General features: G+C 33.9%; 1 protein-coding gene across 1 annotated transcript in view; it reads right to left on the bottom strand.

Moving 5' to 3' along the window:
• The window catches only part of Chmp1 (charged multivesicular body protein 1), a 110,905-nt gene that overhangs the window by 72,131 nt on the left and 22,053 nt on the right, over positions 1-16,721 (bottom strand). Inside the window, exons 2-3 of the mRNA XM_090409076.1 lie at positions 12,807-12,849; positions 1,510-1,607 (exon numbers count right to left, since the gene is read on the bottom strand). Of these exons, the coding sequence (XP_090265202.1) occupies positions 1,510-1,607; positions 12,807-12,828 (120 nt within the window). The 5' untranslated portion in view covers positions 12,829-12,849. The remainder of the gene's footprint in view (positions 1-1,509; positions 1,608-12,806; positions 12,850-16,721) is intronic.

The following is a 16,721-nucleotide window of genomic DNA, read 5'->3' as shown; positions in this document are numbered from 1 at the left end:
AAGTGCATAAATATTAAAGGAGATTAAGTAGAAAAATAAACATGTTTCTGGGATTTGCTTGAATAACTACTAGGTCTTAACTTTATTTTATTTATGCTAGATGTATTTTCTCTAAATGTTTTGCTGTCATCAGGGGGTTGCTTAATATAAATAAAAACTGACAAAAAATAAGCATTTTCCAACAGCAGTTAAATTTTTTTGTCAGTTTTTACTATGTTAAGCAACCTCCTGAAGATGCTGTTGAGTGGACAGGAAATACATCTAATATAAATAAAAAAATATGTTTCTGGGAATCATATTTCACTTGCTTTATTTTTAATAACCATTTGCAAGTTACTGACTTTTGCTCATAATCATTATGTAAATAAAGAGATGATATAATTATTCATCTCATTCACTCTTCTGAAAAAAATTGTTACAGATTTCAAAGTTAAAAATATGAACCAATAAATTGTTTAAAGTATCTAGTCCAATAAATTGTTTAAAGTATCTAGTCTTCCATAAGGGATTGGATAAATTTCTGAGTTAGATAAGGGACTGGTTGTCAGATAATGGTATATGCAGAGGTGCAGTATTCCAGAAGAGGAAGGTCACTAGCAGTGTGCAGGGGGGGATCAATTTTGGGACCATTGTTGTTCAATTTGTATATTAATAATATTGGGATTAATAATGTGTAGCTGTTTGAAGATGATGCAAAATTGCATCATCTGGATAGCAATGAAGAGTCTTGCAGATGTTATGGCCTAACAGGAAGACATGAATAAATTGCATGAATGGACAGGTAAGTGGAACTGTCAGTTCAATGTTGCAAAGTGTAAGGTTTTAAAATTTGGTAAGAAATGATGGGATGCAAAGTATAGCCTTGGTGAGGAATCTTTAAAGGAGATAGTGAAGAGAGATCTGGGACTGTGAGTGAACAAGGACCTGAATTCAAAGGCCACATTGTACAAGTTATGAAGACATCACATTGGATAATAGCAATGATGCAGAGGACCCTTACATGCAGAAATAAAGAAGTTATGATGCCATTGTATAATGCCCTGACCAGGCCTAATATGGATTATTGTGCACAGATTTAGTCACTGGGTTTTCATTGTGACGATGATATATTAAAAGAGGTCTAGAGAAGATTTACAAAAGTGGTCAGTAGTCTTTGGAATATGGAGTACAAGGGTAGATTGAGAGAATGTAAATTGCAAATATAGATAGGAGGATGGGAGGATATGATTTAAGTCAGGGGTTATCAGGTTCACATGTAAGAGATTTTTCATAGAATGGAAGGGGGGTGGGGGAAACAAGAGGCCATCCCTAGAAACTGCATAAGGAGAGTGTCACAAGAAGAGCAAGGATAGGTTCTTTACATGGAGAGTGGTTGGTGAGTGGAATGCATTGCATGAGTTGTGAATGTAGACACATGTTAATAATAATAACAACACGATTAAATTCTGTATTCATTCTTTCCTAGAATAAAGAAACATCATGCACAAACACAAATTTCAATAAACTTACCCTTTTTAGTTTTAGCTTTTCAGCTTTTTCTTCTTTTTCACATTTCTTTGAATTTCTTTCTAACTCCTTAGTGGCAAATTTTAGGTTAAAAAGATGTTCTGTAATTTAGAGTCAAGGAGCAGGTATGTAACTTAATTATAACACAACTTTTAATAATTAAAATCTCAAAAGGTACAACCTGATGGTAATCATACCAAGCAAGCTTTTTTTTTCTCTCTCAAAGAAACTGTTTTTCAGCTAAAATTTAAAATGCTGATTTATATAACTTAAAGGTTCTTAATTTTTTTCTTTCCATTTATAGGGAAAAAAAGTACAAAATAAGATATGTTTTGTTCAGATTAAAAACAAAAAAGAATATTTTATATAAAAAAAAAAGACCATTGAAAATTGTGAAAAAAAAAAAAAAAAAAAACAGTAAAAGGAAAGCAACAACTTGGAATTTACATGTCAAGTGCAATTCAGAAGTATGCTTAAACTTCACATTATCTTATACATGACAAGTGGCATTAGTTATCTAAAACCATTTTTTCTTAAACAGATCAAATAAAATTTAAGATCTAGTTAAACCCACAAATTTCTTGAACACTGATGTAAAGCACAGAGTGAAATTAGTTAAATTCAGTTTTCTGTAAAGAGATAATTTGGTTTACAGTTTAACGTAACCAACAGCAGTTAATTTGTGTGTGTGTGTGTGTGTGTGTGTGTGTGTGTGTGTGTGTTTACTTATATTTCAAAATCTTTATCAGATTAAAAACAAAAAAGAATATTTTATATAAAAAGGACCAAAAAAAAAAAAAAAAAACTATTGAAAACTATAAAAATATGGTATAATCTTGAAAAGCTTAACAGTAATTCCCATTGTTTTTTTTTTTCTTTTTACATTTCTCTTTGGATATTATTTAATTGGGTTTAATATGAGGCCACTCAATGTGTTCGTTGTAAAGATCGTTACATTTTATATACAGTAGAGCTCGGTTATAACGAATTCCACGGGACCACATATTTGTTCATAATAACTGTTATTCATTATATCCAAGAAGGTCATAATTTGAGCGAATTAAAAATGTTTTCAGATTTTTCTCAGCATAGGTATATTGGGTAACATAAATACATATGTGCATACATACATATAAAGAACAAAAATTTATTTTTAAAACTTCACATTTTTACATAGAAAATCATCAAGCGTGCTTTGCTTTGCACAAGATGCATATTTCATACATTTGAAATTGTTCCTTATACCACTAAGATGCTCGAATGTGTCGTCTGAACTTACAGATCACGATTCCATAAATCCTGTTAAAATATGTAAAGCACTTTCTGCTTCACACCAGGTAACGATTTTCTCATCACCACTATTTTCTGCCTCGGAGTCACTACTACTATTATCTTCTTCTGGTGTATGAGAGATTTGTTTTAAGATGTCAGCGTCTGTCAGTATACCTGAAGTTAAGTTGTATAATATTTTCAAATGGATTCCATTTCTCAATTCATGGCTTTTTTTTTTTTTTTTAAATAAATCCTGTATATGTGTAATATTTGGTATATGGATTATATTTCTTTCATAATGTGGTTCATAGACTGATGAAGTTCGACACCATTATCAACGTCTATAAAATTATCAATCTCTGCCCACGTTTCAAAATTGTTCAAGTTTCGCGCTTTTAACCACGCTGATAATGGTAAGTTATCCTCTTCATCTTCTTCAGATTCGCACTCGTATTCTGCAAGACCAGCTTTCTTAAAACAGTTTTGTATCGTAGACGATGACACCAAATTCCAAGTATCACTCATTAAACATATTGCGTGAAGTACACTGATCTTCGGAGTCGTAAGCATAAGCATTTTCCACGGATTTTTCTCTACGTTCTATCAGTTCCAAGACTAACAGACGACGAAAATGGGATTTAAAACATCTAATTACGCTTGTTTAAGTTAAGGGATATTACATCCCATATCGTTTCTTAGCCGAATTTGAAGCCTTTGGCTCTTCATATATCTAATAATGCCTTGATCAAGTGGTTGCAAGACAGATGTCACATTCGGAGGTAAAAAAACAAGTTTCATGTTTGTTAAATTAGCCACTACAGGATGGGCAGGACAGTTGTCTATCAATAACAAAATTTTCTGGTTTTCACTGCAAAGATTTTTATCCCACTTGCGAATTTCATTTTCGAAAATTGAAGATGTCATCCAGGCTTTCTTATTCGCTGTATAATCAACGGGAAATTTCTTTATGTTTTTAAAGCATCCAGGCTTTGCCGATTTTCCAATTACAAGAAGCTTTCTTTTATCGCTACCAGTCACGTTCGCACAAACTAAAACTGTGAGTCCAGTTTTGATAAGTTTTCCACCAATGCATTTTTCGTTTTTAAATTGAAAAGTTTTATCGGGTGTTAAATTATAAAAAACCCTGCTTCATCTACATTATAAATGTTGTTGTATCCATACCTTCATTTGATGTCTGGCCATACATTCTTGATCCAGTCAGAAACAACGTTTTTGTCAATGGACAACGCCTCGCCACTTACTTTTGCATAGACAATATTGTTTCTGTTCTTAAAGCAATCAATCCCATTGTTGCATTTAAAATCACTACAACCAAGTTGAACAGCAAATTTTTCAGCTTGAACTTTCAAAATTGGTCCACTAATAGGTAAGCCAGTGGTTCTTTGCACTTTAAACCACGAAAGAAGTGCCTCATCAATGTCACTTTTTAAGTTTTTTTATCGCTTCGATAAATTGTTTTCAAAAGCTTTCAGAGTCAACTCGCGATTCTTCCAAATTGTTGATATATTGTAGATGGGGACAAACCATACTTCTTTGTTACTGTCAGATTTGATTGGCCACTTTCCACCTCCCGTATAATTTCTACTTTTTCGGAAGCCGATAAAATTTTCCGTTTGACTCCCGACATTTTTCCACAACCAGAAAATGCGTATGTATGAAATGTCAGTAAAGGAACGACTAGCGTGTATTATTCGTTTGTTATTCCCGTGAAACGAATTCGTAATAAACATGAAATACATGCATTAAATCAAATGTAATTCAAATATACCTTCAAAATTATTCGTTATAAACATGAATTCGCTGTAACCGTGTCGTTATAACCGAGTTCTACTGTATAATATTTTGAAATGGATTCCATTTCTCAATTCATGGCTTTTTTTTTTTTTTTTAAATAAATCCTGTATATGTGTAATATTTGGTATATAGATTATATTTCTTTCATAATGTGGTTCATAGACTGATGAATAAGAGTGGAGATAGCGTGCATGCTCATCTTACACCTTCTTTTACATCAAACCATCTTATCAGTATTTCCATACTAACTGCCGGCTTATAACTTAAATATAGACTACGTATTGCCTTGTATGTTATGTTTAATCTATATGATTTTACCCCACTGTACATCCTGAAGTCTGTTTAAACTTTCTCTTAACAGCATTATCAAAAACAAACATTAATCCAACACAGAGCAATTCAGATATGGACATATCAGCACCTTACAAAAAGGAATAACTTCCTTATCTCTACTTGTGTTCTTCAATAACCAAGCAACCTTATGAACTACTTTAGCAATATGTTCTTTAAACTTTAACTTTCAGTCTACAACCACTCCTAAACCTTCATCTATTTTCTGGAGTGCAATGCCATCAATGTGATATACAACTTGTAATCTATTTATCCCAAAATGCATAACTCTACATTTCTCGACATTAAACTGACACCCATTAACTTTTATTAATGATTTGCATGATGATTTAAATAGGCTGTCAGACAGCCTATTTAAATCATCATGCAAGTTCTCCACATTGCCTTGATTAATTGTTACTCTCTACCTGGATACTGAACAAATGAGGATGGGCTGGCAATGAGATTTAGCCGACCAAATTGTATGAAATTATGGTATAACATGACAGAATTTCATGCCAGATGGTGCGTCGCTCAGTTAAACAAGGCCCCCGTTGTTTTCACCAGGGAACCATGGCAAACAGCAAAAAAGTCAGCTACTGGAAAAAATCTGAAAACACACCCCAACTCAACATCACCAGTGTTAAAGATCGGTATTATCAACATAAGAAGCCTGAATCGCAAAGAAATGGAGCTAGCTAAGGAATTAGATAAGTACCAGATTGACATAATAGGGATGCCCAAAAGAAAAAAAAAGACAAACTGGTGAGATCTTTCTGAGCAATAAATACAAAATGTTATATTCAGGCAATGATAATCAAGGAAATGAAGGAGTAGTCATAGTATTCAACACTAAATACGAGGCTAATTTAGTGTTGAATAGCAGGCAGTCTCAAGTAGAGTGATGTGGGCAAATGGGGAACTGGACAATGACTTATTTGTGCCTATGGTCCAACAGACTAAGGTAGAAGTGGAGGAATTTTTTGAGGCGTTAGAGAAAACAACTGACACAATGAAAAAGGCAAAGTTGGTCCTTGTTGGGGATATAAATAGCACAGTAGGAAATGATTGTCAGAGACATACAAAAATATTTTGGGAAAATTGTCTTGTAATCTCTCTTCCTTCCAGTCTATATCTCCATATTATTTTATCCATCTGTTGTAATAAATCTGTCCAGTCCTTGCTGAACAGATTTTACCAAAATTCAGTATGTAAGGTCTATACTAAAATTTGTCAAACCTCAAATTCAGTTTCAACTGGACTATTTTAAATCCATTCATGATTTATTTTTCACGGTATTAACAACACTACACAAAATGCTGATTTGTGTGGTGCTGAGTTGAAAATCAGCGAAATATAAGTTAATAAAACAGCTCTTTGATAAAATTGTGTTGTGTTAATACTGTGAAAAATAAGTCATGAATAACCGTCAACACCTAAGCTTATCTGTTAGAATGATGATTCTGCACGGAGAAGATATTGTATACAAAGCGCGACGGTTTGGCAAGTTGAAACTGAAATTGTCCAGTAAATTGAACTGGTTAGCCTTCCTTAAACGATGCCACGACAAAGATATCATTCCATCTTTCCTGAAATTCAAAGAAAAGTTACAATCAGCAAAGGCACATTGTATTTATCGACAGGCGAGTTTAGCACTTCTCCGAGAACAAATCGCCGCTACTCGCATAGAGCTTAGTAAGCTAAACAGCTCTACAATAAGAACTAATCAACATGTTAAATCCTGAAATGTGGACTGTCGTACATCACATCTCCAAAGTTGCAGCAAAAAAAGAATTCACAAAAGTAAAAAAAGCAGACACCTAAAGAAATATGAACTCCTACAACAGCGCCAGCATACGAAGTCCCGACCGCAACTTCAACGAGACCACGTGGTCGTAAACCTATTGTTGGAAACACTCACTGAAAAAGCCAAGAATGCTCTCAGTCTAGGCCATAACTTTGCCATCACACCCAAACAAATTTCTAAACTAGAAATTATGATGAAAGTAGAACGAGGTATCCATGATCTTCTGCCGGAATGGCCAATAATGTGTGACTAGATATAGCAAGTATTCTAAACAAGGCTAAGCCTCCAAAAAGCAATATGCCACATAAGCAAATAACTGCCTAAAAAGTTATATAATAATAAAAATATTATTATTACAAAAGCTGATAAAGGAAATGCAACAGTTATCATGAATCAAGAAGAATATAACAGAAAAATGCAAGATCTTCTATGTAATAACAGTTCCACGCATCAAATTATATGTCGAGACTCTAAGATGTCTCAAAAGAAAAAAAGTCAGAAAATTACTGAAAAAAGTCACATCATGGCCCAAAGAAATCATCAAAAAAATAAAACCAATTCATGTTCAACCACCCCGTATTTATGGATTACCAAAAATCTACAAAAAGAATATGCCCCTATGCCCCATAGTCGGTAGCATAGATAGTCCCACATATAAACTGGCCCGGCATTTAGCCAAGTCGCTTGCCCCCCCCTTACTGGCAACTCCTCTACTTTTGTAATAAATTCAGTCCACTTCAAACAAAACACTGGTTAAAAATCTAATCCTAAAAAATTCAAACATAATGCTTAGTTTCGATGTCACCTCCTTATTTACCAATGTACCACTTATAGACACTCTTGATTTAATCAAGTCTAAATTTCCCCCTGATATTTTTGAATTATTTAAATTTACCATGAATGCAGGTTACTTTACATGGGGAGGAAAATTCTACAAACAGATTAATGGTACTGGTATGGGTTCCATCAGAAATTACAGAAATATCATGTTGTGATGACTAGATTACTAAAATGAATATCAAAATAAGTCAAATTCTTTAAGTAATAACCACAAGATGATTTATTTGGACATTAAAAGTTGGAAATGAGAAAGTGTCAGAAGTTTAATATCATGTATAAACTTCTCACATGAAAGGCACTCTTAAATAGTGATATGAGCAATTGCAAAATTGAAAATCAAAGCAAATTTGTTTGTATGGTATTGCTAAAGAAGCCAATAGTAAAAGTAGGACAATTCTTTGAGTCACCAGATAGGGCACACAACAAAGAAAAACTGACTTTTGGAAACTTCAACAGCATTATAGCAAAGCAGAAAATGATTCCCAGACTTGTTCTGTTTAACATTTTTCTCCAGATATGGAGAAAACTGGTAAACTGCTGGATTTTTGCTCATGACATGGATTAGTCATTACTAACAGTCTGTTCCAGAATAAAGATGTTCATAAGTTTACATCAAAAGAACACAAATAAGAAAAATCGCATTGATTATGTTATTTATAAACATTTTTGCATGGTTATAAAGCATATTATACTTAACAAGAAATTATATATTTTTGTTTTAATTCTTTACCCAACTATAAGCAACCAATTTGTATGTGAAATATCTTCACAACTAGTCTACTTGTGAAGTCAGCATCCTCTATATATGAGTAGGCCAGTTGCAAAGATACTTCAGGCACAAACTTTGTTTGCTTACTCCTATTGTGAAGAATTAAAACAAGAATATAATTTCTTGTCAAGTGTAATATGATTATGTTATTATTGATAATGATATCTTCAGACTGGTCTAAGATAAAGAACTCGCAATGTGAAACAGGAAGTGATCACTATCTTATTGTAAGCAGTCTAGAAATGAGTGTCATAATGAAAAGATAAAGTGTAAAAAACAGTATCGAACTAATTTGAAAATGTAAATTACAGGATGAAATATGCATATATCATTGAGGTAAAGTGAAATAGGGTGAAAACAAATATCAAACTCTAGAGGCCTGGTGGGAAAATCCAAATAAAATATTATGATACATGCATCCAAGAAACTGATTGTCATGAAGAAGTCTGCTAAAAAACTCCATGATAGATTCAAGATGTCAGAAAAGAGATCTTTAAGAAAAGAAGAAATCGTACAGAAAATTCCAGACTAGCAAATGGCCTGCATCAGATATATAGAGAAAGATATATATGTCATGAGAAGACATAGGAAAGAATACAGAAAATTAATATCAGAGACTGGCAAAATGTTCTTGAGGATTCTAAAATCACTTACAAATGGACAAAAGAGTACAATAAAAAGAATCAGCAATAGTAAATGTGAGAAAAAAAAATGAAGATAAAAATATCCTGCATTTTGTTTTGAATTGCAGTTGAGACTTGGTTTTAAAATCTAGTCATTGTATTATCAGTATATAGAGAAAATTGCAAGAGAGCTGAAATGTGTGTTAAAATGGCCTAACAATAGTCATGAGAAAACATAGGAAATAATACAGAAAATTAATATCAGAGACTGGCAAAATGTTCTTGAGGATTCTAAAATCACTTAGAAATGGACAAAAGAGTACAATAAAAAGAATCAGCAATAGTAAATGTGATAAAAAAAATGAAGATAAAAATATCCTGCATTTTGTTTTGAATTGCAGTTGAGACTTGGTTTTAAAATCTAGTCATTGTATTGTCTGTTAATAGTCACTTCAAGCCTCCAAATAAGCAAGATGGTGCTCTCAATGCTTGGCAATGAAATTCATTTATCACCAACAGACATTCAAATATCTATGCCCATAAAGAGATTTGAATCCACAACCTATTAGTTGCAAAGCAGACACACTAACCACTAGCTATAAAACTATGAGAATTCAAAAGTAGGTGATTATAACTGTTCTAACAAATGACTATTATTCTTATGTTAGCATGTGTATACTAGATTGAAATGATAATATTAGGAATGCTAGGATTAAAAATATATTACAGTATTTATAAAGTATTAAAAGTTATTAAAAAAAATAAGTAAAATATTCCCATACTTTTCTAGCCATATCCCGATGACACATGGCACAAGCATACCATAAATTATGAAGCTTCTCCAGTGGGACTGATATTAAAAATGTGATCCATGTTAACTTAGATTTGTGGAGCATCGATAAATTCTTTACATATCAGAATTTAACATACAAAATTAATCAAGTTAGAAACAAACCGATTAAAGGGTAGAGACCATAGATATGAGACTTCTTGGGGAAAATTTCAATGAGACTTCAATGCCAGAACCATATTAAAAGTTAAGATATCAGAAAAAAACTGAACATTATTACAGAATATATAAAAAGAGCCAATCTAAGGCAAATGATAGATAGAAGATTAACATATGGCAAAACAGGTATTTAAAGTAAAGTCAGGCAGGAAGACCAAGTTATAGACAGAATTTTGCAGTCAGGAGTGCTTTCGAAACTAGAAAAGCAATAAGAGCAAATCAAATTATAGAACTAACAAATAACACACAGTTTGGAAATGTTCATAGAAAACAATGAATCATTAACTTGTTGAAGTATCACTGCATTCTGTATGCTTACATCGTTATATAATTAATAATTTCATAACAAAAATATTTTATCCCAACTTAGCCATTATGACTGACATTAGCATATAATATCCCCTACATAAGCACACATAATTATCTTGAATAGAAATTTTGCTTTAATTTGGGGCCTGGTTGGCCGAGTGGCTAGCGTATCCACTCTCCAGCCAGAAGGCTGCAGGTTCGAATCCCGCTGTGGGCACGGATGTTTGTGATTGTCTGTGAAAATACTAATGGTGGTGGTTGGCAGTAGATGGTGTTGTGGTTTGTTGCAGTTGGTGGATTGAGTGGTGGAGACAGAGTTGTAGAGTAAGTGCCCTCCCTCGATGAGTCTTTGGACTCCCTGGAGGTGTCATGTAGTAGTAGTAGTAATAATAATAAATGCATTCATACATATAGAAAGAATAAAGAATGAAAGAAGAACAAACACTGTAGCCCTTTCAGTTAATTTTTTTTTTCGAGGTTAAGTTTTTTTTAAAATAACTTGCACTTTTTTTTTGTATATTTTTATTCATTTATGTGGTACATAAAACCATGCTTTAGAAACCAAACATGGATATTTTTCAAGACACTACAGGCCTCCAATAAGTGGGGTAGTAGTCTCACAGCAGGCAATAAAATGTATCTTACTCTTATAGACAAATCACAAACATCTATGCCCATGGTGGAATTAGAGCCAACTTTCTATTGGTTGTGGAGCAGACACACTAACCACTTGGCCAACCAGACCAGTATACAAGTAACATAGTGTTGGATCCTACTTTCTACTTCGATGTGTATTCTTTTAGTTGTTGATCGACTCCTCATTCGAACACAGAGAATATTTATATTTAACTACGCCACTCTATGTTCAAATTTGCATGAGCAACATTGAGGGATCAACCATCAACCAATCTATATTATTACTAACTTAATTTTAGGCACCGAGGTTTTCTTTATTATATAGGGTTCCTGCTAAGATTCAAATTATTGTAATGAGCGGTGCAATGAAGAAATCAGGCAAATACAAGATTCAATTGAAATAAAATTATTTAATGCAGTGTCACATAAATTTACATCAAAGCAAAGATTTCTAGTTGGGAAAATACAGTTAAACAATAATTAAGTTTTCATTGAGATACTAGCAAACTACTCAGCTGAGTATAATAATTACGATTAGAACTTATGCTTACAGATTCTATTCTTCTTATTATCAAGGACTCTTATCACAACCTCACTCTTATCAGTTATTATTATTCAATACAGTTTAAATATTAACTCAGTTTAACCATTCAGAACAGTTATAAAATATAAATCATCAGACATTCATTTGAAGATTTCAAAGTTCTATCAACCTAGCAAAATAGTTCGCAGAATTTTCAGTTTCCAATATTACATTACAGCAGGTTTCTCTATATCACACTAAAAGTCTTGAACTATTAATCCAAATGGTACAATATTTGGCATGACAAGAGGGAAATAACTCACTACATCACACATTTGATCTTGAATAGATAAATACAGCGATAAGGATTAAATTATGTTCGGTGGAAATAAGTTCACTGCTTCGCACTAGGCATAGAAAAGATAATCTTACCAGCATAAGCAGTATAGCTTCTTCACATTAAGAATTCTATGAATACACTTAAATTCTTGTTGACTTTCACTTTGAAACTACACAAACTTAAAATAATCTTCTGTTTCTGTAACTGATTAATAGACTCGGGAGAATATATCCTTTTGCACTGGTCCAACTTAACTTCCAATTTCTTTCTTTTCTTATTATCCCTTGACCTGCATTATTCCAGTGCAAGGCGATAGGAAATTATAACAGAATTAGAACTCCGAAAAAGGTAAGTCAAACTGCCAAGCGATTCTCAGTCCTTCTTATTACGTTTACGCCATGTTAATCGGCCACCTTCCTTGCCTGCTTCCCCACTCCCGTGTGTCTTACTTTTTCATGTCCTGCTTATCAAATCCCACTCTCCTTTCCCATCAAAATCTGGTTTTAACTGCTTTTGTTTATATCCAACTGGCTTCGTGCGTCCTGTACAGTAACACGCGCTAGCTAAAAGTAACATAATTTCTCATAGCAGCCAATCAAGTGTTATCTTAAGGAATTTCCTGGATACATTAAAAGTGCACATATTACAGTTTTTAACATTATATTAAAGGAATTAAATTCACAAAATAATTGATATTTTTAATACACAACTTTTCATAACTGTAATTTATCCCAAAAATTTATAAATAAATACTGATTAACATAACTTGGAAGAAATTACATAAATAGCATATTATGAATATGAGACTGTTAGTTTAAAAAAAAAAAAAATTTTGCTCAGGGAATGGTAGATTATGTTGGACTCTGAATGATGTATTAACAATTTCTATTTCTCTTCATTCAGAATCCAACAATAGGCAATATTTATAATGCCTATGTAAATTCATATTAATATCAAACAACCTTAATAATGTAATAATTATTAGAATTAATAATAAAGAGGCAAATTGATTTACAACAAAGGATACTCTCCATGCTTGATATTGACATTTTGTTCTAAGGTAAAAAAGTCTAGAAGATTAAAAATAAATGAATTAATAACTTGATCTAGATAACAAAAGCAATTTAAAGAACTAATGCAATTTGAATAATAACACATACACATTTTTCTCATATAATATATTAAGAGATCAAAATTATTCAATCATCTTTTTAAATGCAACTATTATGCAAGTAAAACGATATTAGCACAATATATATATATATATATATTTTTTTTTTTTCCTAATGGCTCTGGAGCCAGCATATTAGCATCAACTATCATACCGTACTTAAAGTCACTTAAGTTGTGCTTTGGTCCATTATCATGTTGAATTATTGTTCTTATTCAGGCCTCCATGGAGTCGAAAGATTCATTGTGGGAGATCCTTCCTAGGAAACACAGTCTATCATACCACTCCTTGACTGTTCTTGTTCTCACTACTATCAGGCAATGCATTCCACGGTTCAACTACCCTCCATGCAAAGAAACCACTCCTCACCCTCTTGCTCGCAGCTTCTTTTCGTAACTTCCAGAGATGGCCCCCTTGTTCTTGCTCCTTCCCGCTTGGTGGAACAGCAGGAAGGAGTGATGTGGAACAGCGTAACTACCTCTCAACAGTTTAAAAGTCTCAATCATATCACCTCTAATTCTTCTATCCATCAAACTCTGCAGTCCACATTCCTTCAGCTGATCCTCATAACTAACATTGTATAGTCCTGAAACCACCTTTGTAATCTGCCTCTGTACCCTTTCCCAGTTAATTTATCCCCTTCAAATCCTAGGAACCAAATTTGAGAACAGTAGCCTAAGTGTGGTCTGATCAGGGTCTTATACAATGGAACAATAACTCTTATCTCTGCAGGTCAGCATCCTTCTCAGTATTGAAGCAATCCTCAGGGTTACCTTCAAAACCTTTGCAATATGTTCCCTAAATATCAGGTTTATATCAGTAATTATCCCCAGATCTCATCTCCCCTACTTCCTCAATTACATTTTGATGCATTAAACTGACACCCCCATTCATTTGGCTAACATCTAGTTTATTCAAATCCTCTTGCAGGGCAGCGACATCTGCACTATTACTAATAACCTGTTACATCCTGAATGAAGAACTTTATTAAAGAAACAACTCATTCTGGATTTAACAAGTCAGAAAAATCAGCTGAGAGAAAAAAGCAGAAGAAATAAAGTACTAACTGTAAATAGAAATAGAATTACCTCCTTTTTGTAGAATTGTAAGAACATGTAAAGAACTTTGTGCATAAATTGGTATTATATGAATGCATCATGTATACAATGAAGGGGAAAATTAGATGTAAACAATAGTCCAAAAGTCATGGGCTGGCCTGATGCATTGGCAATCTCGGAAAGCGAAGCACATTTGTTTCCCGGAAGATGCTACCAGAGATCTTGCGATGTGCCGACATTCCCGCGGACGAAGAAAGTAAGAGGGCGCTATCACAGCTAGTAACAGGGTGCTAAAAAGGGGGGAAGTAAAGGGAGAATAAAAAGGGTTTGCACCCCTTTCTCGAGGCTTTTTTTTTTGCCTATTGGATGATGATTCAACTTCTCCAGTGGACCGGTAGTTCCTGATGGTGTTTCTTGGCGATTGTACGATGTGCCTTTCCCTTCAATGTCTGAATTTCTGCTGGTACTAAAGCATGAGATGTCGGCATATGCTGTCTTCACTCCTTCACTGAAAGGTCCGACGGAATAATATCGCAGACATGTCCGCAGTAGATGTGACGATGGCCCAAAACAGATCGAGAATAGACGAGAAAAAACACCAGGTGCAGAGCATAGCTTAATCTGTTGACCAATAGTAACCTACCATGTGGACGCAGGCTTATGGAAGTATCAAGAGGTATTTCAAACGAAGAACAGTTCAGACGGACCTGGAGATCCTGCCCCAAGAAATGGTAAAGTACAGATTTTGTTGTATAATTACCCAGTCAGTAAAAAGGAAAGATCATTGTAGTGTAATAATCAAGTATGGATAGTATTTAAGAACTTTAAGTGATTATTTAGCAGTGGCTAATGTCCATAAGACAAATTGTTTGGAATGATTATAGATGATTGTGACTAGTTTAATGTACATGACTAACATAGTAGGTAGAATACTATTAGAAGTGTATAATGTGTATATTACGCGTGTTTAATTTCTAACTTAAAGGAAGGATTTATTGTTCATGCATTAGAGTATTAATCGGTTTGATACAGTTTGATTTAGCATGTCATTGAGCTGATTGAAAGCGAGATTGGTCTAAGTGTATATTATGTCTTTTGATTCCAATAAATATGTTTTTTTCTTCTATACCTGAGTTTTGCCTGTGATATGAACCAAAACTACTACTCATTAATCTGAACCACAGTGGGGTGGAATTGAAAGAAAGGTATAACATGTTTTTATAGAGGTTACGACTGCAAACCAGAATTTACTTAGCCACAGTAAAGCATTTAATTTATGAGTTTAAGCACTAAATTTATTCACCTATGTGCACCAAAAGTCTGGAAAAGTCTCCCTGAATAAGAGTCCCCTCTATTCTAAGATATTGGCTGGTGCAGCTTTAAAAAATAAATTTGTCAATATCTGAAGAGGAGACGGCCCCAGAAAGAAATTAGAGGACTCGTTTCTTTTAGCAAGGAATAACCTTTAACAGTCAGGGTAAGCACATGAATAAAATTAGGAATCGGCTAGAGATATAGAATTTGCTTTCCTTATAGAATGATCACATAAGAAGTGACACTGATATTAGAGTCAGGGAAATTTTGTAAGTCTTGTAGTTATTGTAGAGAGGTAAATTCATAAAGGAAGTAAAATTATTATAGGAAAAGTAAGTGACAACATAACAATGGTGCAGATGAAAAATATATAACAAACTCTTCCCAGCTTAACATCATCTGCAAACAACTGAATATCTCCCTGCAATCCACTGGCAATGTCATTGATATAAAGATTAAACAATACAGGTCCCAGTACTGAGCCCTGGTGGACCTCACTTGTAACCTTCTGCTTCTTTGATATTGCCCCGCCACCATACACAACTCTCATCAGACAGCCAATCCTAAATCCCGTTGACTAACCCGACATTTAAACCCATGTGCTACAATTTAAATATCAGCTTATCATGCGGCATCCTGTCAAATGCCTTTGCAAAATCCAAAAAAAACTGCAGTATATGCCTTTCCCCCATCAACTTTATAACTTTATTATAAAAGGCAATCATATTAATAAAGCAAGAGCATCCCTTAACAAATCCATGTTGACTCCCACAGATAACATTACCCTCAACTGCTCAACGCTGTATATGGTCCCTCACTAATTTCTCCATGATCTTAACAACTACTGATGAAACACAAACTGGCCTATAATTAGACAATTCCAGTCTGCTACTGCCCTTATGCAATGGCACTATCTTACCTTTCTTCCATTCCTCGAGTACCTTTCCCATAGCCAGACTTTCATTGAAAAGCCAGATCAACGGAGCTGTCAGTTCTTTTGCACATTCTCTCAAAACCTGTGGTGAAATACCATCCATTCCCACAGCTTTACTGACATCCACAATACTCAGTATTTGGAACACACTCTCCTCTTGGACCTCTAAACCTCGAACCTGCCCTATCCCTCTAGTATTAAAACTTACTTCTTCAGGATGAAATACTCCAATAAAGTTTTATTGAACAACTCTGCTATGTACTCTGCTCTGCATCAGTCACTCTATTCCCATTTTTATCCTCTACAATCATTTCTCCTCCTACTGGGCACATAGCTAAAAAATTCCCTAGGATTTTCTTTGGATCTTAAGACCAATCTCTTCTCATATTCCATTTCACCTTCTTGTACCATACTAATCACTCTCCTGGCCTGAGTCTTATATTCTTCAAGCAGCTGCTCTCCACT

The sequence above is a fragment of the Typopeltis vanoorti genome, chromosome 19 (assembly GCF_054136105.1).
Source record: "Typopeltis vanoorti isolate ZY-2024b chromosome 19, IOZ_Tvanoo_1.0, whole genome shotgun sequence".
Lineage (NCBI taxonomy): Eukaryota > Metazoa > Arthropoda > Arachnida > Uropygi > Thelyphonidae > Typopeltis > Typopeltis vanoorti.
This window is presented reverse-complemented; position numbering and strand designations above follow the sequence as displayed.